At 33.9% G+C, this 27242-nt stretch overlaps 1 protein-coding gene across 4 annotated transcripts in view; it reads right to left on the bottom strand.

Annotated features, from left to right (window-relative positions):
- The window catches only part of LOC139492235 (brefeldin A-inhibited guanine nucleotide-exchange protein 3-like), a 104454-nt gene that overhangs the window by 21381 nt on the left and 55831 nt on the right, over window positions 1–27242 (bottom strand). For all 4 annotated transcript variants that reach the window (XM_071280419.1, XM_071280420.1, XM_071280421.1 and 1 more), the window contains 12 exons: window positions 27012–27230; window positions 25271–25505; window positions 20233–20343; window positions 17854–18039; window positions 10331–10595; window positions 9374–9553; window positions 8497–8752; window positions 7706–7880; window positions 6452–7062; window positions 5958–6128; window positions 4490–4610; window positions 979–1207 (listed from right to left, as the gene is read on the bottom strand). In XM_071280419.1, the coding sequence (XP_071136520.1) occupies window positions 979–1207; window positions 4490–4610; window positions 5958–6128; window positions 6452–7062; window positions 7706–7880; window positions 8497–8752; window positions 9374–9553; window positions 10331–10595; window positions 17854–18039; window positions 20233–20343; window positions 25271–25505; window positions 27012–27230 (2759 nt within the window). The remainder of the gene's footprint in view (window positions 1–978; window positions 1208–4489; window positions 4611–5957; window positions 6129–6451; window positions 7063–7705; window positions 7881–8496; window positions 8753–9373; window positions 9554–10330; window positions 10596–17853; window positions 18040–20232; window positions 20344–25270; window positions 25506–27011; window positions 27231–27242) is intronic.

Here is a 27242-nt window from a genome sequence, read left to right as displayed (position 1 = left end):
ATTGTTATAATGCAATTAGGAGACAGTATATTAAGCCATATTATTATAAGCGTCCATTGTCATTTAAGCTTTTACAGTTGTTGAGCACAGAAAATGTAAAAGACATATGTAACCTTTGTAAATTTCTTTTCCATGCATTTAAACGTAGAACAGACATGTTATATATAACCAATACTTAATATAGATTATTATTCTTCTCGGATATATTCATTTATCAGTTATGTATGTTTTATGTATTTATTTATGATATATTGTATTTGCATATATATTATATTTGTACTGATGAGCATCATATGCTCAAAGTAATAAAGAATTGAATTGATGTATCATTGTCATTTTGCTTATTTTCTTTTGTTGCCTGTTTGGACATCTGACTTCTTTTAAACTGAGTTTTACTGTGGGTATTGCTATGTGTTTCTTTATTCTACATTGGCTAGAGGTATTTGGAAGGGTTGAGCTCTCACAAAACATGTTTAACCCATCTCATTTTTGCTAGTCTTGTATGTTTTTTAATTTTAATTCATTTATATGTTTTGGAGTGTAGTATGATGTCCTGGAACAAGATGCTAACTTGATCTATAACATGTCATGGTGTAAACTATATAACAAATATCAAGTCAAAATCTTCAAGCATGATGAAAAAAGTGTGGAAAACTGATTATTTATTAAGTGAATTTTCTAAGGTCAGGGATCATAACTCTGCATAAAACATCAGACCGAACAAAAATTCAAACTTGGTCTGTAACTCGTCATGATAAAACTATATACCAATAATCAAATCAATATCTCCAAGTATGATGAAAAAAAGTGTGGAAATCTGATTTGCCATACTGACGGATGGAATGACAGACGTATGGAGTGCAAACCTAAGGTCCCCTTGAACTTTGTTGGTAGGGTAATAATAATGCAGGCTCCACAAAAATGATAATTGGTCACATGAGTTGGTCAAATATCAGATTTTTAAGAGTATGTTCTTACCTGCTGAGCTAGATGTCTTAGTCTGTCACATTCAGTTGGTGTACTGTCCTTTCTCATTGCAACCTTAACCTGACCAAGGTCACCATAGAAGTTCTCTGAGTTGACATTGAAGAGAAACATGAGTTCCTGTAGGTAATACGTTGTGACATCAAGAGCATTTTCCATAGCTATAGCACTTATCTGCCACATCTCCTCTGTGAAGGATTCACCAGCACTCAAAAATACATGTCTACAACAAATCAAATGTGAAAATAAAATCTTTGGTACAGGATATTTTCATGATTTGGTTTAACTCCTGCCTAACAATCAGTGTATATCTAAGCTGATGATTTAACCTACCTACTACCAAGACGTTAACTAATTTTATTCAAAACTAAAATCAACAATTTAACCTACATGTATTTTAATCCAAAACTTGATGCCGACACAGATGGGAAAACACAATGTATCTTTATTATCAACTTAGTATCGATATACTAATTACATCCATTGGTTGTTTAGTGTTAGTTTGTGTGGAATAATTAGATAGCACGCCACTCCTGCTTCACTAATGCAATTTCCTTTAAATCCACGCTTCATACAAACACGATTTTAACTTTGTTGTGTCTTATTTCTTCATTACAATTTCTGACAGTGCTAGAGAGAGTGGAATTTATATGCTTTAAGATCTGAATAAAACAGAAATGAATTCTATTGGCACTCATCATACCTGCTTCATACTATGTGTGATTTTCATACCTTATACAAGAACATCCCAGTCTGGAGATTATCTCTTCATACTATTATGTGTGATTTCAATACCTTATACAAGAACATCCTAGTCTGGAGATTATTTCTACTGGCTGTGCTACACATTCTGTTAATATATCTAACAATTCTATACCTTATACAAGAACATCCTAGTCAGGAGATTATCTCTACTGGCTGTGCTACACATTCTGTTAATATATCTAACAATTCTATACCTTATACAAGAACATCCTAGTCTGGAGATTATCTCTACTGGCTGTGCTACACATTCTGTTAATATATCTAACAATTCTATACTCTATACAAGAACATCCTAGTCTGGAGATTATCTCTACTGGCTGTGCTACACATTCTATTAATATATCTAACAATTCTATACCTTATACAAGAACATCCTAGTCTGGAGATTATCTCTACTGGCTGTGCTACACATTCTGTTAATATATCTAACAATTCTATACCTTATACAAGAACATCATAGTCTGGAGATTATCTTTACTGGCTGTGCTACACATTCTGTTAATATATCTAACAATTCTATACCTTATACAAGACATCCTAGTCTGGAGATTATCTCTACTGGCTGTGCTACACATTCTGTTAATATATCTTACAATTCTATACCTTATACAAGAACATCCTAGTCTGGAGATTATCTCTACTGGCTGTGCTACACATTCTGTTAGTATATCTAACAATTCTATACCTTATACAAGAACATTCTAGTCTGGAGATTATCTCGACTGGTTGTGCTACACATTCTGTTAATATATCTAACAATTCTATACCTTATACAAGAACATCCTAGTCTGGAGATTATCTGTACTGGCTATGCTACACATTCTGTTAGTGCATCTTACAATTCTATACCTTATACAAGAACATCCTACTCTGGAGATTATCTCGACTGGCTGTGCTACACATTCTGTTAGTATATCTAACAATTCTATACCTTATACAAGAACATCCTAGTCTGGGATTATCTCGACTGGCTATGCTACACATTCTGTTAATATATCTAACAATTCTATACCTTATACAAGAACATCCTAGTCTGGAGATTATCTCTACTGGCTGTGCTACACATTCTGTTAATATATCTAACAATTCTATACCTTATACAAGAACATCCTAGTCTGGAGTTACCCGAATAATTCAGTCGTTATATTCCGCTGATCTACTAAGGCTACATAAACGCCTGAACGTCTTCCTCGATCAAGACCGTCAACCGGAATTTTCACACCGCTTTGCAATATGGGAATTTTGATTTAAATTGGCAGCTAAAGAAGGAGGAGTTCCGGAGCTAATTGATGTTAAATAATGTAAACTGATGTTAATTGATGTTAATTAATTATTATCCGATTTGTGTTAATTGAACACACGTGTTTGGTAAGACAATTACAAGAGAGTTGCGCAGACTCATTATCCTGATCACCGCTGATTGGCTCTCTCTCACAGAGAGCAGGCGACGCGGCCAATGATCATAAGGAGTTCAAGCCCTCGTGTGGGAGAAAATGGGACACGGAAAGGGCTTGAATTATTTGAGTTAAGTCTGGAGGTTATCTCTACTGGCTGTGCTACACATTCGGTTAGTATATCTTACAATTCTATACCTTATACAAGAACATCCTAGTCTGGAGATTATCTCTACTGGCTGTGCTACACATTCTGTTAATATATCTAACAATTCTATACCTTATACAAGAACATCCTAAGCTGGTGATTATCTTGACTGGCTGTGCTACACATTCTGTTAGTATATCTAACAATTTTATACCTTATACAAGAACATCCTAGTCTGGAGATTATCTCTACTGGCTGTGCTACACATTCTGTTAGTATATCTAACAATTCTATACCTTATACAAGAACATCCTAATCTGAAGATTATCTCTACTGGCTGTGCTACACATTCTGTTAGTATATCTAACAATTCTATACCTTATACAAGAACATCCTAATCTGAAGATTATCTCTACTGGCTGTGCTACACATTCTGTTAATATATCTAACAATTCTATACCTTATACAAGAACATCCTAGTTTTGAGATTATCTTGACTGGCTGTGCTACACATTCTGTTAGTATATCTAACAGTTCTATACCTTATACAAGAACATCCTAATCTGGAGATTATTTCTACTTGCTGCGCTACACATTCTGTTAATATATCTAACAATTCTATACCTTATGCAAGAACATCCTAGTCTGGAGATTATCTCTACTGGCTGTGCTACACATTCTGTTAGTATATCTAACAATTCTATACCTTATACAAGAACATCCTAGTCTGGAGATTATCTCTACTGGCTGTGCTACACATTCTGTTAATATATCTTACAATTCTATAACTTATACAAGAACATCATAGTCTGGAGATTATCTCTACTGGCTGTGCTACACATTCTGTTAGTATATCTAACAATTCTATACCTTATACAAGAACATACTAGTCTGGAGATTATCTCGACTGGTTGTGCTACACATTCTGTTAATATATCTAACAATTCTATACCTTATACAAGAACATCCTAGTCTGGAGATTATCTCTACTGGCTGTGCTACACATTCTGTTAGTATATCTAACAATTCTATACCTTATACAAGAACATCCTAGTCTGGAGATTATCTCTACTGGCTGTGCTTCACATTCTGTTAGTATATCTAACAATTCTATACCTTATACAAGAACATCCTAGTCTGGAGATTATCTCTACTGGCTGTGCTACACATTCTGTTAATATATCTAACAATTCTATACCTTATACAAGAACATCCTAGTCTGGAGATTATCTCGACTGGCTGTGCTACACATTCTGTTAGTATATCTAACAATTGTTTCAGCATCAACTCCCGTAAACACACACTGGTTTCATCCTTATCTAAAATTAGCACCACGTTAATCTATTACAACAAATCAAAATATCATTTGTAAACCTACACTTAAAAAAAAAATCACATTGATCAATCTTATAATTTATACAAACCTGATATTTTGTTGCTTTATATTACTTTATTATAATTCTATTTTCAGTGTGTATTAATTGACATGACATAACCTTTTAAAGCTATGCAATATTAGGTAATCATCAATCAATCAATCACATATGACTTATTATTAGTGTTGTCAACGGTTAACCGGTTAACCGGTCGAACGACCGAATACCGAATACCAAAAATGCTAACCGGTTAACCGGGCATTTTTTTTCAATTTTAATAGATTTGATATAAATTTGTATCGAAATCATTTGATAGTTATGTTTTATTTAGAAATTGTCGTCGCGGTAATTAATTTGACAGATCAATTGCAGAGGCGGATCTTAGGGCCAGTCAGTGGGCCCCCTCTTATGAAAATTTCTTGATCCGCCACTGAATTGTCCAGTCTATTGATTGATATTGTTAATCCGAAAAACAGAAAATTAATTAGAACTAAAGTCTTGTTCCTCAGCTTGGGGCAAGATCTTAATGAAACATAATTAGTATACATGTTATTTTAACAGTAACTATAAATCAGTAATAGGATTAAATTTTACAATTTACTTCATTATTTTAATTTTGATCTAATAGCGTGTAGACCTACTTTTAAATGTGCAACCTCCGTCGTGTAAGGCTTTAATATACTTTAAACGAAAAGTTAACTAAAACATTGTGAAATGCAAACAAATGTGAATGTACTAAATGTATACGTGATAGTACGAGTAACATGCTTAATCATTTTAAATTGAAACACTCCACATTAATTTCGGAGACAAGAGAAAAGGGAAAAAAAACGGATTCAGACATATTCGCTTCTACGAGATCAAGAAGTTTTTTTTCTTAATTTTTCAATCTGAAGTTGATAAAAACGCCATAGTTGATACGGTGTATCTGAATATTAAAAGTCAAACTTCGCAAGGAATCCTCACAGCCAAGCCTTATAATGCTTAAAGACAAACTTCAATTCAAAAAACGTAAATTTATGACTTGGATGGAAGGCTGTCACATTGACACTCATACTTTAGCTATGTGTAGGGTACTAAATATATAAGGCTTTCAAACACCAACTTAAACTACCGGTTAACCGGTTAATCGGTCGAACGATTATCCGAGTAACCGGTTAGTCAATAGTGTACGATTTGACAACACTACTTATTATGTATATTCCTTGGTTGTATTATATTTTATCCATTTTATCATAATTTTTCATTTACTTATCTGTCATCTTATAGTATATCCTCATGTTAACAAACCTTTTGTAGTCATTACAAAATCTACTATCAAATCAGCAGTCAAACCACAACTTTGCTTAAAATTAGTTGCTCCTGCTTCCCAGTATCCTGCCTTCCTTACTCCACATCTTAACCAGGTCTGTAGCATGGGTAATAGTAGATGGTTTACACAGTAGTAAGCAAAGAAAGGACCTAAAATATAATAATATTTCAATACGTTTTAAGTTAGTTAGTTTTATGCATTCTACTGCAACTAAGTACTTTAAATGGAGTCAATAATTTACAATCAAACATGTCCTTGTTGTCATTTTGAATAGTTTTGAAAACATCAATGACAATAAAAAGAGACATCTTTAGCGTAGTAACATAAAATAAGTAACTTTCTGAATTACCGTAGGAAAACTCAGAATATATGAGATTCACAAAATAAAATTTTGAAAATTAGTTTGAACATTAAAAATCAAACTAATAATACCTGGGATATCATGTAATGATCTCAATAAATCAAATAATACCTGGGATATCATGTAATGATCTCAATAAATCAAACAACATATCTAATGTCTCTGGCTGATATGTCTTTGGACAACAAGCTACTGATCCAGCTAATCCATCAATCATCAGAAACCATACATGTAATATACCAGACTCATTATCTAATGATTCAAGAGATTCACCCACTCGAATCTCACTGTTTCTACTGTCTTTCCTGGATTTCTGTACATTTACTGGCGATTGTTCAATATGTTGTCTGGTCAAGACTTTAGTAAGTCCTTGGTTGGCTGCTGGGTTTGTATTCACTGGGCTATTTGTCTGGTTATTATCTGTTTTCACTGCATCAAGAGTATTCTGTTTGTTAACAATGTTACTTGCATCATTTTCAATTGTGCTCTCAGATTCATTTTTCTGATTATCAATATTTAATGTAATTCCTGAATCAACAGAATCCAGACTAGTGCAATCCTTTTCCTCATCTTCTTGAAGTTTCTGTAGGTCCTTATTGTTGACACAAAAGTTATCTTCCTTTGTTAACTGTGAATTCTGGGAAAACTGTCTTTTGAAGTCCTCTATATCAATATTTGGCAGTACTGGATCAACAAACTGATTTGAGGTATGTGAGTTAATTCTGAAATCAAGTAAATATATGTTGCTGGTTTTTTTTTAAATGTACACTTTGACACATGCTACAAATGAATTTCTATATTTATTCATTGATAAGTTATCGTAGTATTTAAACCTGTAAAATTTAATAGCATATAGGTTTAGGGGGCCAGAGGGAGAGTGCTCACAAACATGTTTCATCCTGCTACATTCATTATTTGCCCGTCCCTAGTCAGGAGCCTGTAATTCAGTGGTTGTTGTTGATTTATGTCTTTCATAATTGATTTATGTAAATTGAAGCGTATAATTTAGGTTGAACTAATCATGGATGAAATGTTTCACAATTCTATTGTCAGAGACTTATATAGCTGTCTATACTGTATGGTTTTTCTCATTGTTGAAGACCAAACATGACCTATAATTGCTTGCATCCACTTCATTTGAAATCTGGTCAAAAAGAGATCTAAATGGCTATCAGCTTTTGCTTTGTTAGCATGTGAACAAAACTCATGGTCTGCAAAATTTCCATGTTTTCTATATAGATTGTGCTTTGACTTCCTTCCACCCAAAAAGGCCTGAAAGAGCCTATCTAACGTTAAGGTAGCTGACTTACACAGAAATAAATACAGAGCAAATTATTTTGTAGCATGTGAAGTAAAGGTACCAACCTATGTGCACCATTAAAGACAGGACATGCAGGCATCTTCCACATTGTCTGCAGTATATTATTACATTTCTTAAGGTAACCCAGAGCTGGTATACACAAACTTTCACCTTGGGTTATCATAGTGAAGTCACTTCCTGAATCACTGTCATCATCCGAATCATCGTTGTCATAGTCCCCTGCATAAATGTTTAGAATTGATATTAAAATGTGTCATACAGTCTAAAAGATAAGATTCAAATTTCAAAACAACTGGAAAGTTCACCTTTTTCAAGACCTATCAAGTCAAATTACAAAGAAATGTACTTGTGTGTGTATTATTGTAATTTTGTAAAATTGTAAAGTTTATGTTATAATATTTTCAAGCATCAGTCATTTGATATGTACCTGGTCTGTGTTTCCCAAAAAAGGTCATCAACATTCAGCATACCTAAAATCAATTTTAGTTGTAAGATTTTTTTTGTGAATCACAAGCTGGTACCTCCATTATTCTTAGATATCCAGACAAAAACAAAATGTGAAAAATAGTTATCAGTGATTGTTCAATGTGCATTTTGCTTCCTATTTTATGTTGAGAATATTACCTGTACCTTAAGTTTTTAAATCATTTTGTTTAAATTATGTATTGAATATATTGATAAAGTCTGTAAATTTTTGTATCTGTTTACATTTATTTTCACATGATATATATCTAATTTTAAAATATCTGGTTATGAAGTAATCAAGTAACTGTTAGATGGATAGTATAGTATACCCCTATTTGTTCCCTATGTTTGCCCTTGTCAACATGCCTACCTGGTCCTCTGACATACTTCAATAGGCAGAGTATACAGTCTACAGTAGCATTGGCAAACACAAATATATTGTCAGTGTTGAGGAAAACCTCAAACACATCTAATACAGCAGCTACATGTCTCTGTCGTACTTCATTGATTTCTTCATCAGGACTATGTTCTATCTTAACAGCTCTCAAAGCACCAAATAATGGTCTCCAGCCAGACTTTAAGTCTGCAGTACAGGCTTCTACCAACTCACAGACAGAACATACAACCTATAAAATAAATACCACACTCAGTCACAGTTATCCAATCAGTATGCCTAGTTTTAGTGAATGGTACTTACACATGCCATATCCTATAAGAGGACTAATTCTAATCTTTATTTTTTTCATTTTGAGACATGAGAACACTCTCATATATTTGGAATGTATTTTTTGTTTTTATGCCATTTTTTTGGTATTCAAAGAACATTGAAAGATGCAACATATAGAGAACTTAAATTTCAACTGCCCAATGCATACATCTGGAACATCCCAATGTACATGTTCTCACATAATCTAGAATTCACCATCACACAGTTCCAAATTGTACTGATTCTTATTCCTACCTTAACTTAAACATCACAATAGTTTGGGGCTAGACATAACATGTTCTCAACTGATCTTATACATCAAAACCATACAGTTCTAGTCTAGACTTAAAAGCTTATCATTGGTTATCACAACAACAGTGATTTTCTCGCTTGAGCCGGTTAGGTGAAAGTGAGTAAAGCAATTGAGTTGAGATGACAAATGGTAATCTTTTCATATCACACTACTGTGATGAGAAAGGAAATTATCAGTCAGTAAGATCAAAAGGAAATTTTGTAAAATAGCCATAAAACATGTTCTCACCTGGTCTTGAACATCACCGTCACACAGTTCTAGACATAACATGTTCTCAAATGTTTTACATAGAAATTCATTGATGTGGAAGTGTGGTAGTTCTTGGTGATTACTGATCATAGCCTGTATGAAGTCATGAACACATGTCACTGCCATTTTTGATACATTCCTCACTCTGTGTCCAGCAGCCTAAAAATCATTAAGAAATTATAAAAATAACAGTTGAAAGTTCCTCCTCTAATTTATGATCTCTGATTAATGAACATAACAAAACATTTTTGCAACATTTCTCTGTTTTCTGCCATTGATTATATGATAGTTTTACCAAGTCTAATGAATCATTTTTTTACACTATGTCAAACATGTCAATCAGTCCCAGACATCCACTCAAACGCCAAAAAAAATTGTTTTGAATTTTTGAATTTAAAAGATATATCTTTACTGCTTTACTCACTTATACATGCAACAGAACAGTCATGCAAAATTGACTTTGATCAAATCAATGATTTAAGAAAATGGTTGGGATCCTGCTAACATGTTTATCACTGCCACATTCTGTGTGTATATGCCTTTCCCCAAGTCAGCAGCCTGTATTAAATTCAGTGGTGTTGCTGTGTTACAATTTTGCTTTTCGTTGCTTTTTTTTGTACAATAAATTAAGCTGTTGGTTTTCTTGTTTAAATTGTTTTACCTTTGTCATTTCAGGGCCTTTTATAGCTGACTATGCGGTATGGGCTTTGCTCATTGGCGACATATAGTTGATAATTTCTGTGTCTTTTGGTCTCTTGTGAAGAGTTGTCTCAATGGCAATCCCACCACATCGTCCTTTTTAAGATGTCTATACACTTTTCATATAGACATATAATTCAACTGTGTTTGTCCTTTCAATAAAATTTTTAATAAAATGTGTGAAAGCTATTTCAGGAAAGTGGCCCAATATTCACTATTGTTCTTTTTCTTTTTTACCTCAACTAGAAATCCTGACACTACACTCCAAACTCTCATCTGATGTAGTAAAGGACGGTTGCTGTTTACTATCTTCATCAGAACTTCCTGTAGCCTATACAAATGCAATGCATTCTGGGGTAATTGTGGCTGTTCCACTGATTCTTCATTATCCTCCTCATCCATTAACATTTGATGAAGCTGGTCTTGACTTGATTCACATAGCTTTGATAAGAACTCCAACAATGCAGACATGTTTAACTTCTCTGCTGCTTCTTCAAACAACCTAAAGTGTAATCAGTTAAAGAACCTTTTAAGAGAAAATGAACATACTTCAGACCCCTATATGAATGACAAGACAGAAATCCACTTCCAGACAGAAAAAGTATTCTTTTCCAATTTTTATGATAAACCTATCCAAGGTTTTAAAACTTTATAGAGTAAAATGTAATCAAAAGGAAAATGTTCGATATTAAGGCCCTAAAATGACCCCTATTTCTAGCTTAAATTTACAATTAGGATTTATTGACCAATAAAGCAATGAATCATTATTAAAACAATGACTAGGTCCAAAACACATCTTCTTGAGAAAAGTTATAAATAGCATTCCGTTCATGACGTAAACCAGATGCTCCGCAGGGCGTAGCTTTATACGACCGCAGAGGTTGAACCCTGAACGGTTGGGGCAAGTATGGACACAACATTCAAGCTGGATTCAGCTCTAAATTTGGATTGTGATTAAATAGTTGACACAGCATAGGTTTCTGACACAGAATGAATGTGTTCTAATGAACTTAAAATTTTTGTTTTCTCCTAGAGCAATTCACTATGCTGTTGAATATTAATCCTCTCAAAACAAGAATGTGTCCTCAGTACACGAATGCCCCACTCGCACTATCATTTTCCATGTTCAGTGGACCGTGAAATTGGGGTAAAAACTCTAATTTGGCATTAAAATTAGAAAGATCATATCATAGGGGACATGTGTACTAAGTTTGAAGTCGATTGGACTTAAACTTCATCAAAAACTACCTTGACCAAAAACTTTAACCTGAAGCGGGACAGACGGACGGACGAACGGACGAACGAACGGACAGACGGACGGACGGACGCACAGTCCAGAAAACATAATGCCACTCTACTATCGTAGGTGGGGCATAAAAATGTTTGAAGAAATTTTCTTTTTTATTTATGAAATTTCAAATGAGAAAAATTGAACCCAATTTTTTTAATCACATCCCCCTTTCCCTTATTCCAAAACTAATCTCAATTAAAATTTCTAATGGAGTTTGCAACAATAACTACTCATTTAAATACATCATAAAATATTAAGATGTAAAAAAAACTGCTTGTTATCACTGAATGTTATTTATTATAATTTATCAGTTGGTAGTAAAAAGTGAATATACATTGTATATTGTATATAACAAAGATTTAAGTTGATTCTGGACAAAGAAAGATAACTCCAATTAAAAAAAAATCTTGCTATTGCACAATATTTTGCAATTAGATATTTCTTGCTTACTATTCTGGACAAAGAAAGATAACTCTAATTAAAAAAAAATTTGCTATTTCACAATATTGTGCAATTAGATATTTCTTGCCATTGCGCAATACTGTGCAATTGAAAAGACTTGCTATTGCGCAATACTTAATATAATAATTTTAGATCCTGATTTGGACCAACTTGAAAACTGGGCCCATAGTAAAAAATCTAAGTACATTTTTGGATTCAGCATATCAAAGAACCCCAAGATTTCAATTTTTGTTGAAATCAGACTAAGTTTAATTTTGGACCCTTTGGACTTTAGTGTAGACCAATTTGAAAGCAGGACCAAAAATGAAGAATCTACATACACAGTTAGATTTGGTATATCAAAGAACCCCATTTATTCAATTTTTGATGAAATCAAACAAAGTTTAATTTTGGACCCCGCTTTGGACCAACTTGAAAACTGGGCCAATAATCAAGAATCTAAGTACATTTTTAGATTCAGCATATCAAAGAACCTAACTGATTCATTTTTTGTCAAAATCAAACTAAGTTTAATTTTGGACCCTATGGACCTTAATGTAGACCAATTTGAAAACGGAACCAAAAGTTAAGAACTACATACACAGTCATGACAGTTAGATTCGGCATATCAAAGAACCCCAATTATTCAATTTTGATGAAATCAAACAAAGTTTAATTTTGGACCCTTTGGGCCCCTTATTCTGTTGGGACCAAAACTCCCAAAATCAATACCAACCTTCCTTTTATGGTCATAAACCTTGTGTTTAAATTTCATAGATTTCTATTTACTTATACTAACGTTATGGTGCGAAAACCAAGAAAAATGCTTATTTGGGTCCCCTTTTGGCCCCTAATTCCTAAACTGTTGGGACCTAAACTCCCAAAATCAATACCAACCTTCCTTTTGTAGTCATTAACATTGTGTTTAAATTTCATTGATTTCTATTTACTTAAACTAAAGTTATTGTGCGAAAACCAAAAATAATGCTTATTTGGGCCCTTTTTTGGCCCCTAATTCCTAAACTGTTGAAACCTAAACTCCCAAAATCAATCCCAACCGTTCTTTTGTGGTCATAAACCTTGTGTCAAAATTTCATAGATTTCTATTAACTTAAACTAAATTTATAGTGCGAAAACCAAGAAAATGCTTATTTGGGCCCTTTTTGGCCCCTAATTCCTAAAATGTTGGGACCAAAACTCCCAAAATCAATACCAACCTTCCTTTTGTGGTCATAAACCTTGTGTTAAAATTTCATAGATCTCCATTCACTTTTACTAAAGTTAGAGTGCGAAAACTAAAAGTATTCGGACGCCGGACGACGACGACGACGACGCCAACGTGATAGCAATATACGACGAAAAATTTTTCAAATTTTGCGGTCGTATAAAAATAGTACACATTTCAATTTTCCATGAAAATTCAAGAAAACATGTATATTTCAAGGCTTCAAAAACCGTCATATATTTCGGACATTTGTATAATGTCTGGTAAAAGTCCGGCTGGGCAAAGCATGAAACGGTCATCTACTTTTTAGTTTTCAAGGTTTTCATAAGAAGTGGTCATTTTAACATAATTCACGATCTTTCTTACCCAACCTTTTGCCTTTAACAGCCAACACATTTCCGGTCGTAAAAGTGACAAGATGATTAATTACTATCAAAACAACCCCTACTTCAATACTTTCTAATTTTAATCAAGGCTAATTAGTTGTTGGACAGCTGAAATCTACCTGTTCACGTGACAGGTAAACTATTTTCAGAACCGGACATCGTATAAATTGATCGGTCTATTCAAAGTTATTTTCTTACATTTCAGCGTTTTGTATCTAATTGATTTAGTCCAAAAGATTACAATTATAAGAAATACATTTATAAACATGATTTGATTAAAAATTTAAAAAAATTTTAAATGAAAAATCACCAGAACTGCAAAACAAATGTGTGCGCATGTGGGCATGTGGGAAATTTAATTATGCATCCTACATTTCTACAACCAGATGCTTCGCAGGGCGTAGCTTAATACGACCGCAGAGGTTGAACCCTGAACGGTTGGGGCAAGTATGGACACAACATTCAAGCTGGATTCAGCTCTAAATTTGGATTGTGATTAAATAGTTGACACAGCATAGGTTTCTGACACAGAATGAATGTGTTGTAATGAACTTAAAATTTTTGTTTTCTCTTAGAGCAATTCACTATGCTGTTCAATATTAATCCTCTCAAAAAAATGTTTGAAGAAATTTTCTTTTTATTTATGAAATTTCAAATGAGAAAAATTGAACCCAATTTTTTAATCACATCCCCCTTTCCCTTATTCCAAAACTAATCTCAATTAAAATATTCTAATGGAGTTTGCAACAATAACTACTCATTTAAATACATCATAAAATGTTAAGATGTAAAAAAAAACTGCTTGTTATCACTGAATGGTAAAGATTATTTAAATTTATCAGTTGGTAGTAAAAAGTGAATATACATTGTATATTGTATATAACAAAGATTTAAGTTGATTCTGGACAAAGAAAGATAACTCCAATTAAAAAAAATTCTTGCAATAAGATATTTCTTGCTTACTATTTTGGACAAAGAAAGATAACTCTAATTAAATTTTTTTTTTGCTATTTCACAATATTGTGAAATTAGATATTTCTTGCCATTGCACAATACTGTGCAATTGAAAAGACTTGCTATTGCACAATACGTAATATAATAATTTTAGATCCTGATTTGGACCAACTTGAAAACTGGGCCCATAATCAAAATTCTAAGTACATGTTTAGATTCAGCATATCAAAGAGGCCCAAGAATTTAATTTTTGTTAAAATCAAACTTAGTTTAATTTTGGACCCTTTGGACCTTAATGTAGGCCAATTTGAAAACGGGACCAAAAATGAAGAATCTACATACACAGTTAGATTCGGCATATCAAAGAACCCCAATTATTCAATTTTGATGAAATCAAACAAAGTTTAATTTTGGACCCTTTGGGCCCCTTTTTCCTAAACTGTTGGGGCCAAAACTCCCAAAAATCAATACCAACCTTCCTTTTATGGTCATTAACCTTGTGATTAAATTTCATAGATTTCTATTTACTTATACTAACGTTATGGTGCGAAAACCAAGAAAAATGCTTATTTGGGTCCCTTTTTGGCCCCTTTTTCCTAAACTGTTGAGACCTAAACTCCCAAAATCAATACCAATCTTCCTTTTGTGGTCATAAACATTGTGTTTAAATTTCATTGATTTTTATTTACTTAAACTAAAGTTATTGTGCGAAAACCAAGAATAATGCTTATTTGGGCCCTTTTTTGGCCCCTAATTCCTAAACTGTTGAAACCAAAACTCCCAAAATCAATCCCAACCTTTCTTTTGTGGTCATCAACCTTGTGTCAAAATTTCATAGATTTCTATTAACTTAAACTAAAGTTATAGTGCGAAAACCAAGAAAATGCTTATTTGGGCCCTTTTTGGCCCCTAATTCCTAAAATGTTGGGACCAAAACTCCCAAAATCAATACCAACCTTCCTTTTATGGTCATATAAACCTTGTGTTAAAATTTCATAGATTTCTATTCACTTTTACTAAAGTTAGAGTGCGAAAACTAAAGTATTCGGACGCCGACGACGACGACGACGCCAACGTGATAGCAATATACGACGAAAATTTTTTCAAAATTTGCGGTCGTATAAAAATGCTAAAATTATTATTGATACCTGTATCTAACGTTCATTTCATGTATTTTGTTGAAGAAATAATGTGGAAAGAGCTTCTTCACTCAGTCGTGCTTTGTAAATGTACACAGATTTTATGTATATCTGTTTCTGGTCCATGTTTTACTGTTGTCGGGATGTACAAGTACCCGGCCACGTGCACTTGTATTTTTGTCCATCTGATGAGTTAAGCCTTTTTCAACTGATTTTTATAGTTCGTTCTTATGTTGTACTGTTATACCACTGTCCCAGGTTAGGGGGAGGGTTGGGATCGCTAACATGTTTAACGCCGCGACATTATGTATGTATGTGCATGCCCAAATCAGGAGAATGTAATTCAGTGGTTGTCGTTTATTTATGTGTTACATATTTGTTTTTCGTTCATTTTTTAATATAAATAAGGCCGTTAGTTTTCTGGTTTGAATTGTTTTACATTGTCATATCGGAGCCTTTTATAGCTGACTATGCGGTATGGGCTTTGCTCATTGTTGAAGGCCGTACAGTGACCTATAGTTGTAAATGTCTGCGTTAATTTGGTATCTTGTGGACAGTTGTCTCATTGGCAATCATACCACATCTTCTTTTTTACATTAAAACTCATCAACACTAAAATACACATAAAAGCATCGTCATTGCTGGAATACACACAAAACTAATCATTACTGAAATACACATAAAACTCATTATCACTGAAATAAACATAAAACTCATCATCACTGAAATACACATAAAAGTCCGGCTGGGCAAAGCATGAAACGGTCATCTACTTTTTAGTTTTCAAGGTTTTCATAAGAAGTGGTCATTTTAACATAATTCACGATCTTTCTTACCCAACCTTTTGCCTTTAACAGCCAACACATTTCCGGTCGTAAAAGTGACAAGATGATTAATTACTATCAAAACAACCCCTACTTCAATACTTTCTAATTTTAATCAAGGCTAATTAGTTGTTGGACAGCTGAAATCTACCTGTTCACGTGACAGGTAAACTATTTTCAGAACCGGACATCGTATAAATTGATCGGTCTATTCAAAGTTATTTTCTTACATTTCAGCGTTTTGTATCTAATTGATTTAGTCCAAAAGATTACAATTATAAGAAATACATTTATAAACATGATTTGATTAAAAATTTAAAAAAATTTTAAATGAAAAATCACCAGAACTGCAAAACAAATGTGTGCGCATGTGGGCATGTGGGAAATTTAAATATGCATCCTACATTTCTACAAAAATGCTAAAATTATTATTGATACCTGTATCTAACGTTCATTTCATGTATTTTGTTGAAGAAATAATGTGGAAAGAGCTTCTTCACTCAGTCGTGCTTTGTAAATGTACACAGATTTTATGTATATCTGTTTCTGGTCCATGTTTTACTATTGTCAAGTCAACATCCGGTATTAGGAAAAGTGATTTTAAAAACGAAAGTAAAGTTTTTGACGTTTGCACATATAAAGAGTCTAAGGCAGATATGAGCATGCTAATGTTCACACTTCAAATGATGCACTGCAAATTTAACAGTTTACATCAGAACATAAAATTAAAATAAAGTAAACTTTAATATCGTTTTTTTTAATCTAATCATCAATAGTCTAATGTCAATCATTGGGATAGCCATCTGATTACCATAATTGCCTTTTGTGACTTAGTCTTTAAGGGATTAAAATTGGGATCAGATATTAAAAATCCGGCTGGCTCATATATTTTTTGGAAGCCCTGATATATATTTCCCTTGATTTTTTTTTACTGAAAAGGTTGAGTACAAGCGTTGAAAAGAAAAATCTTTTATCAAAAGTCACATTTGTTGTAAAATTTTACTGCTTTCAATATTTGTTTGTCAAAGCATGTGTGTGATCTATATTTAAGAAGCTTAAATTTGCAAGGGAATTTTTTCCAAGTTTCATCAAAACTCTATATTATATTTGGCCAATTTGGGTTGTAAAAGTTTACCCTTTATAAGAAAGCTGCATATAAATAGCTACATTTTACTTCCTAACATGTCTTTACATCAACTTGAAACATTTTTATATTCAAACAATGGACTTAATATTCAGGGCCAACTATATCCCTTACAAAACTAACTCCTGTAAAAGGAATAAAGTATTCAACAAGAAGTGAATGGCATAATTCAGATAACAAACAAGTAAAACAAATTACATGAATGGGTAGAAACATCATACAATCTTAAAACTTTGTGGTATGGAATAAATATTTGTTCACTGAGAAACAAGAAAGGCAGGATATAGGAGACAGCAGAGATGGAAAAAAGATAAAAGAGACAGGATTTACCACAAAGACTCAATCTTAATTCTCACCTGTCAACTTGCTGAGAAAGTCCACATAATGCTTGTGAAGCCTGAACAGCATTTAACATTCCCCCTCCAGTAAGTGACCTCTCCCAAGCAGACTCTATTTTACTCTGATTTATTAACTCAGGAATATTAATTCTAGGAGCTACAGGTGTTGCTGCTGTAACTGGCATACCATAAAACTCATCATCACTGAAATACACACAAAAAACTCATCATCACTGAAATACACACAAAAAACTCATCACAGAAAACACATTAGTTCCCCTTTAATAGCAGACTTGTTTTTGTACTGTTACGAATCACAGTTTATGACTAAACTCAGTAAAGACACGTCGAAATTGCATTTAATTGATAAATTCAACAACACTTACCGTTATCTTGATGACATTTTTTCGTTAAATAATCAAGAATTTTCTCAATATACTGCTGAAATTTACCATAAGGAACTTACTTTAAATAAATCAAATTTATACGGTAATAACTGTCCTTTCCTTGATTTAGATATTTCGGTTTTAAACGGGAAACTCCACACTAAAATTTACGACAACAGGGACGATTTTTGTTCCCTATTGTTAGTTTTCCATTTTTAGATGGTGATGTTCCTTTGGCACCTTCTTACGATGTTTATATTTCACAGCTCGTTCGCTATGCCCATGTCTGTTGTGACGTCTTTTGATTTTAACGAATGCAATCTATTACTGGTAATTATTAAACCAGGGATATCGTCACCATAAATTACTTAAAACCTTTACTAAATTTTTCCATAGATATAAAGATTTGGTTTTGAAGTTTGGTTGTACCTGTAGAAAACTTATTTCAAACGGGATAGCACATCCTCATTTTACGGAAATGTTGTTAACAGTGCCCGGAAATTTAGAAATGATCCCTGTAAACTTATCGCTCCTTTAATTAAACTTATTCTAAAAGGTTACCAATTCAACACTGTAATAAGATCATTGAATATTGTTTTTATTGGTATAAATATTGATTTTGTTATCAGCAAATTAAAAGCAAACTAAATATTACTAGTATGTTATATACATATATACATTCATGGATCTACAATCTGTTCTTACCTGTAACTTGGAATTGCACAAGGTCATGTTTTTCTCTGACTGTTTATGATGTCTTTACACTAAATCCATTGGAGGTTGGATGTGTACGGATTGAAAGTGTAGTCTTAAATGCATGATTTTTTTTATTAGTTGTTAGTGGCTTTGAACTAGCTGTCAGATAACTGTGAGTACTCTCAGATCTGTTCCTAGTGTCTTTTTGTTGTCGGGATGTACAAGTACCCGGCCACGTGCACTTGTATTTTTGTCCATCTGATGAGTTAAGCCTTTTTCAACTGATTTCTATAGTTTGTTCTTATGTTGTACTGTTATACCACTGTCCCAGGTTAGGGGGAGGGTTGGGATCGCTAACATGTTTAACGCCGCGACATTATGTATGTATGTGCCTGCCCAAATCAGGAGAATGTAATTCAGTGGTTGTCGTTTATTTATGTGTTACATATTTGTTTTTCGTTCATTTTTTAATATAAATAAGGCCGTTAGTTTTCTGGTTTGAATTGTTTTACATTGTCATATCGGAGCCTTTTATAGCTGACTATGCGGTATGGGCTTTGCTCATTGTTGAAGGCCGTACAGTGACCTATAGTTGTAAATGTCTGCGTTAATTTGGTATCTTGTGGACAGTTGTCTCATTGGCAATCATACCACATCTTCTTTTTTACATTAAAACTCATCAACACTAAAATACACATAAAAGCATCGTCATTGCTGGAATACACACAAAACTAATCATTACTGAAATACACATAAAACTCATTATCACTGAAATAAACATAAAACTCATCATCACTGAAATACACATAAAACTCAATATCACTGAATTACACTTCAATCTCATTATTATTGAAATTCAAATATACCTTTCACCGCTGTAAAAAAAATATATTTATATCACATCATAAGTATCAAACTGAGTCAACACTGAGGTTGTGAGTTGGAACCCCACTCCTGTGGGTGCCCTCCAATCTTAATAGACTATGGTTGTCAGTTGCCTTATCGAACGTCAGTGGTTCCCTCCAGGCACACCAGCTTCCTCCACCAATAAAAACTGGCGGCCACAAAATAGCCCAAAAAAGGTGCTTAAAAGTGGTGTTAAAACACCAAGAATCAATCAATCAATCAAGATAGAAGAATCAAAAATTAAAACAAACACCTAACAGAAAATTCTTCTCTGTAAAATACCAAACATCTTTCTTTCATGTTGCAAAATGATTTTTTTTATGCATTGCATTGTGTGAACTCTGTCGAACAAAAGGTTTAATTCGTTTTTTAAAATATAAATCAATTATGTTCGTAACTCCATACTAACTCATTAACTGTGTCCATATTTGGTTGTCCCTGTTGTAATTTTGGCAGATTTGATTGGTTGTTTCCCTGACTGAAATAAGTGTGTTCTAATTCTGATATAAATGCTGTACACCTGAAAGATAAATTCATTCTTTTAAAGGTAAAGTTATTATAATTCTATAAATATATATTCATATATAAGTATAAAAAGACCAACCATTAAATTTAATAATAATCAATTGTTCAGAATAGAAGATAATTCTCAGATAAAAATCAGTATTGTTATCTTTAGACAAATATATATATAGATTGGATTGACCAAATTAAAAAAGTGTTTCCAACAATCAGCTGAGTGATCTCCCATCTCAAGACCTGTTGTCATGTTACAAGTTAAACAATACCTAAATAAGTGTTTCCAACAATCAGAGGAGTGACCTCCCGTCTCTAGACCTGTTTTCATGTTATTAAGTTAAACAATACCTAAATAAGTGTTTCCACCAATCAGAGGAGTGACTTCCCCTCTCTAGACCTGTTGTCATGTTATAAAGTTAAACAATACCTAAATAAGTGTTTCCAACAATCAGCGGAATGACCTCCCATCTCTAGACCTGTTGACATGTTATTAAGTTAAACAATACCTAAATAAGTGTTTCCAACAATCAGCGGAGTGACCTCCCCTCTCTAGACCTGTTGACATGTTATAAAGTTAAACAATACCTAAATAAGTGTTTCCAACAATCAGAGGAGTGACTTCCCCTCTCTAGACCTGTTGACATGTTATTAAGTTAAACAATACCTAAATAAGTGTTTCCAACAATCAGAGGAGTGACCTCCCCTCTCTAGACCTGTTGACATGTTATAAAGTTAAACAATACCTAAATAAGTGTTTTCAACAATCAGCGGAGTGACCTCCCCTCTCTAGACCTGTTGACATGTTATAAAGTTAAACAATACCTAAATAAGTGTTTCCAACAATCAGAGGAGTGACCTCCCCTCTCTAGACCTGTTGACATGTTATAAAGTTAAACAATACCTAAATAAGTGTTTCCAACAATCAGCGGAGTGACCTCCCCTCTCTAGACCTGTTGACATGTTATAAAGTTAAACAATACCTAAATAAGTGTTTCCAACAATCAGAGGAGTGACTTCCCCTCTCTAGACCTGTTGACATGTTATAAAGTTAAACAATACCTTAATAAGTGTTTCCAACAATCAGAGGAGTGACTTCCCCTCTCTAGACCTGTTGACATGTTATAAAGTTAAACAATACCTAAATAAGTGTTTCCAACAATCAGAGGAGTGACCTCCCCTCTCTAGACCTGTTGACATGTTATAAAGTTAAACAATACCTAAATAAGTGTTTTCAACAATCAGCGGAGTGACCTCCCCTCTCTAGACCTGTTGACATGTTATTAAGTTAAACAATACCTAAATAAGTGTTTCCAACAATCAGCGGAGTGACCTCCCCTCTCTAGACCTGTTGACATGTTATAAAGTTAAACAATACCTAAATAAGTGTTTCCAACAATCAGAGGAGTGACCTCCCATCTCTAGACCTGTTGACATGTTATAAAGTTAAACAATACCTAAATAAGTGTTTCCAACAATCAGAGGAGTGACTTCCCCTCTCTAGACCTGTTGACATGTTATAAAGTTAAACAATACCTAAATAAGTGTTTCCAACAATCAGAGGAGTGACCTCCCATCTCTAGACCTGTTGACATGTTATAAAGTTAAACAATACCTAAATAAGTGTTTCCAACAATCAGAGGAGTGACCTCCCATCTCTAGACCTGTTGACATGTTATAAAGTTAAACAATACCTAAATAAGTGTTTCCAACAATCAGCGGAGTGAATTCCCCTCTCTAGACCTGTTGACATGTTATTAAGTTAAACAATACCTAAATAAGTGTTTCCAACAATCAGAGGAGTGACTTCCCCTCTCTAGACCTATTGTCATGTTATAAAGTTAAAGAATACCTAAATAAGTGTTTCCAACAATCAGCGGAGTGACCTCCCATCTCTAGACCTGTTGTCATGTTATTAAGTTAAACAATACCTAAATAAGTGTTTCCAACAATCAGAGGAGTGACCTCCATCTCAAGACCTGTAGACATGTTATTAAGTTAAACAATACCTAAATAAGTGTTTCCAACAATCAGAGGAGTGACTTCCCCTCTCTAGACCTGTTGACATGTTATTAAGTTAAACAATACCTAAATAAGTGTTTCCAACAATCAGCGGAGTGACCTCCCATCTCTAGACCTGTTGACATGTTATTAAGTTAAGCAATACCTAAATAAGTGTTTCCAACAATCAGAGGAGTGACTTCCCCTCTCTAGACCTGTTGACATGTTATTAAGTTAAACAATACCTAAATAAGTGTTTCCAACAATCAGAGGAGTGACCTCCCCTCTCTAGACCTGTTGACATGTTATAAAGTTAAACAATACCTAAATAAGTGTTTCCAACAATCAGAGGAGTGACTTCCCCTCTCTAGACCTGCTGACATGTTATAAAGTTAAACAATACCTAAATAAGTGTTTCCAACAATCAGCGGAGTGACCTCCCATCTCTAGACCTGTTGACATGTTATTAAGTTAAACAATACCTAAATAAGTGTTTCCAACAATCAGCGGAGTGACCTCCCCTCTCTAGATCTGTTGACATGTTATTAAGTTAAACAATACCTAAATAAGTGTTTCCAACAATCAGCGGAGTGACCTCCCCTCTCTAGACCTGTTGACATGTCATTAAGTTAAACAATACCTAAATAAGTGTTTCCAACAATCAGAGGAGTGACTTCCCCTCTCTAGACCTGTTGACATGTTATTAAGTTAAACAATACCTAAATAAGTGTTTCCAACAATCAGAGGAGTGACTTCCCCTCTCTAGACCTGTTGACATGTTATAAAGTTAAACAATACCTAAATAAGTGTTTCCAACAATCAGAGGAGTGACTTCCCCTCTCTAGACCTGTTGACATGTTATTAAGTTAAACAATACCTAAATAAGTGTTTCCAACAATCAGAGGAGTGACTTCCCCTGTCTAGACCTGTTGTCATGTTATAAAGTTAAACAATACCTAAATAAGTGTTTCCAACAATCAGAGGAGTGACCTCCCCTCTCTAGACCTGTTGTCATGTTATAAAGTTAAACAATACCTAAATAAGTGTTTCCAACAATCAGAGGAGTGACCTCCCCTCTCTACACCTGTTGACATGTTATAAAGTTAAACAATACCTAAATAAGTGTTTCCAACAATCAGAGGAGTGACCTCCCCTCTCTAGACCTGTTGTCATGTTATAAAGTTAAACAATACCTAAATAAGTGTTTCCAACAATCAGCGGAGTGACTTCCCCTCTCTAGACCTGTTGACATGTTATTAAGTTAAACAATACCTAAATAAGTGTTTCCAACAATCAGCGGAGTGACCTCCCATCTCTAGACCTGATGACATGTTATAAAGTTAAACAATACCTAAATAAGTGTTTCCAACAATCAGCGGAGTGACCTCCCATCTCTAGACCTGTTGACATGTTATTAAGTTAAACAATACCTAAATAAGTGTTTCCAACAATCAGAGGAGTGACTTCCCCTCTCTAGACCTGTTGACATGTTATAAAGTTAAACAATACCTAAATAAGTGTTTCCAACAATCAGCGGAGTGACCTCCCCTCTCTAGACCTGTTGTCATGTTATAAAGTTAAACAATACCTAAATAAGTGTTTCCAACAATCAGAGGAGTGACCTCCATCTCAAGACCTGTTGACATGTTATTAAGTTAAACAATACCTAAATAAGTGTTTCCAACAATCAGAGGAGTGACTTCCCCTCTCTAGACCTGTTGACATGTTATTAAGTTAAACAATACCTAAATAAGTGTTTCCAACAATCAGCGGAGTGACTTCCCCTCTCTAGACCTGTTGACATGTTATTAAGTTAAACAATACCTAAATAAGTGTTTCCAACAATCAGCGGAGTGACCTCCCATCTCTACACCTGTTGTCATGTTATAAAGTTAAAGAATACCTAAATAAGTGTTTCCAACAATCAGAGGAGTGACTTCCCCTCTCTAGACCTGTTGACATGTTATAAAGTTAAACAATACCTAAATAAGTGTTTCCAACAATCAGAGGAGTGACTTCCCCTCTCTAGACCTGTTGACATGTTATAAAGTTAAACAATACCTTAATAAGTGTTTCCAACAATCAGCGGAGTGACCTCCCCTCTCTAGACCTGTTGACATGTTATAAAGTTAAACAATACCTAAATAAGTGTTTCCAACAATCAGCGGAGTGACCTCCCCTCTCTAGACCTGTTGACATGTTATTAAGTTAAACAATATCTAAATAAGTGTTTCCAACAATCAGCGGAGTGACCTCCCCTCTCTAGACCTGTTGACATGTTATAAAGTTAAACAATACCTTAATAAGTGTTTCCAACAATCAGCGGCGTGACCTCCCATCTCTAGACCTGTTGACATGTTATAAAGTTAAACAATACCTAAATAAGTGTTTCCAACAATCAGCGGAGTGACCTCCCATCTCTAGACCTGTTGTCATGTTATTAAGTTAAACAATACCTAAATAAGTGTTTCCAACAATCAGAGGAGTGACCTCCCCTCTCTAGACCTGTTGACATGTTATAAAGTTAAACAATACCTAAATAAGTGTTTCCAACAATCAGCGGAGTGACTTCCCCTCTCTAGACCTGTTGACATGTTATTAAGTTAAACAATACCTAAATAAGTGTTTCCAACAATCAGAGGAGTGAATTCCCCTCTCTAGACCTGTTGACATGTTATTAAGTTAAACAATACCCAAATAAGTGTTTCCAACAATCAGAGGAGTGACTTCCCCTCTCTAGACCTGTTGACATGTTATTAAGTTAAACAATACCTAAATAAGTGTTTCCAACAATCAGCGGAGTGACCTCCCATCTCTAGACCTGTTGACATGTTATTAAGTTAAACAATACCTCAATAAGTGTTTCCAACAATCAGAGGAGTGACCTCCCCTCTCTAGACCTGTTGACATGTTATAAAGTTAAACAATACCTAAATAAGTGTTTCCAACAATCAGCGGAGTGACCTCCCATCTCTAGACCTGTTGTCATCAATACATCCATACTGAGTACATGTGAAGCATGAAGTTTAACTGGCTTTACTTTACTGTTGACTGATGGTTTATTTGGTAGTTTTCTCTCCAGGATTGGACTTTTAGGAGTATGTAACATCACACAAGATGTTGTTGCCAAATGGGAGAACACATTTCCACATCTCTGTGGCATTCCTAAATTAAAAATAATTTCATTCAAAAGATGACAATGTAAATTCAGAAATACAGTGTAACCTGCCTAATCCAACACCTGAGTATTCTGACACCCTGCCTAATCTCACATTTTATTCTGGTCCTCTAGTGTATTGTTGTCAGATAACACAGGTTACACTGTAACTGCAATGGAAAATTGACAAAAATATAAGCTTGCATTTCAAATATAACTTTTCATGGCATTATTGGTATGATAATGCAACATTTACTGACATGACAATTATAACGCTAGATTTGTGTCTGTTGTTTAACATTTGCAATTATGAATCCATGCAAAATGTTTTGATCTTTCAGTATATATAACAAGAGGCTCTCAAGAGCCTGAATCGCTCACCTGGTAAACAATGCCTTCGGCCATGTTTTTTGACGAAATAGAAAATAAAATACAAATTTATTTTATACACCCTACTGATCATTCAAATGAAGTTTGGTTGAATTTGGTTGAGTAGTTTTAGAGGAGAAGATTTTTTAAAGTTAGCAAATATGATGAACAAATTGTGAAAAATTGTCATTAAAGGACAATAACCCCTTAAGGGGTCAATTGACAATTTTTGTCATATTAGCTTATTTGTAGATCTTACTTTGCTGATCATTTTTGCTGTTTACAGTTTATCTTCATCTATAATAATATTCAAGATAATGACCAAAAACTGCAAAATTTCCTTAAAATTACCAATTAAGTGGCAGCAACCCAACAATGGTTTGTTTGATTCATCTGAAAATTTCTGGGCTGATAGATCTTGACCTAATGAACATTTTTACCCCTGTCAGATTTGCTCTAAATGCTTCCGTTTTTGAGATATAAGCCAAAAACTGCATTTGACCCCTATGTTCTATTTTAAGTAATGGCGGCCATGTTTTTTGACGGATCAAAAATCGAAGCACACACATTGTGCAGGATAATTTAAGGAACAATCATTTTAAGTTTCATTCAAATCCATTCAGTAGTTTCAGAGGAGAAGATGTTTGAAAAATTGTTAACGACAACAGACGATGACGACGACGGACGCCAAGTGATGAGAAAAGCTCACATGGCCTTTTAGGCCAGGTGAGCTAATAAAACTAGTCAGAGAGTATAAGCATCAATTAAAAGATTCGTTTTAGATATTTATGCAAACATTAGTGTTTTACCATAAGTTTTGATAACTAATGTAGGCTGTAGATAGTTGTCTCATTACGGTTCAGACTAAAACTCCTTATTTTTATTTTCAATAGAATTAGGTTTAACAAGGAAATATCTCACTCTCTCTACTATACATACAGGTACATGTATAATATGTCAAGCCACAAATTTGAAATGGTCAGGAATTGAATCACCAATTTCTTGAAGGATACATAATAATAGGTTAAAATAAGATCTCTTTAAATCATAAAAAAAATATCAAAATTTTGATATAAGGTTAAATATAAGTTATGTCTTAGTCAAACTTATTTGATTTTTAAAATACTTTTCCGTTATTTAGTTACCTAATAGGCAACAAAGCCTGGCTGCTTTCTGTAAACCTTCTAAACTCATACAAATAGCTTCTCTGGCTCTGATGCTCTCTTCCTTAGCTCCCTCAGTCCCTAGCATTAATGCTATACTGCTTGTAATGCCACAGGAATTCTTTCCATTCAAAAGAACTGACAATACATCCAAGATACTATCCCAACATCTGGACAAAATTCGCCTACAAAATCTTCTCCCTGGATAAGAGA

This window comes from Mytilus edulis, chromosome 10 (genome assembly GCF_963676685.1).
Source record: "Mytilus edulis chromosome 10, xbMytEdul2.2, whole genome shotgun sequence".
Lineage (NCBI taxonomy): Eukaryota > Metazoa > Mollusca > Bivalvia > Mytilida > Mytilidae > Mytilus > Mytilus edulis.
This window is presented reverse-complemented; position numbering and strand designations above follow the sequence as displayed.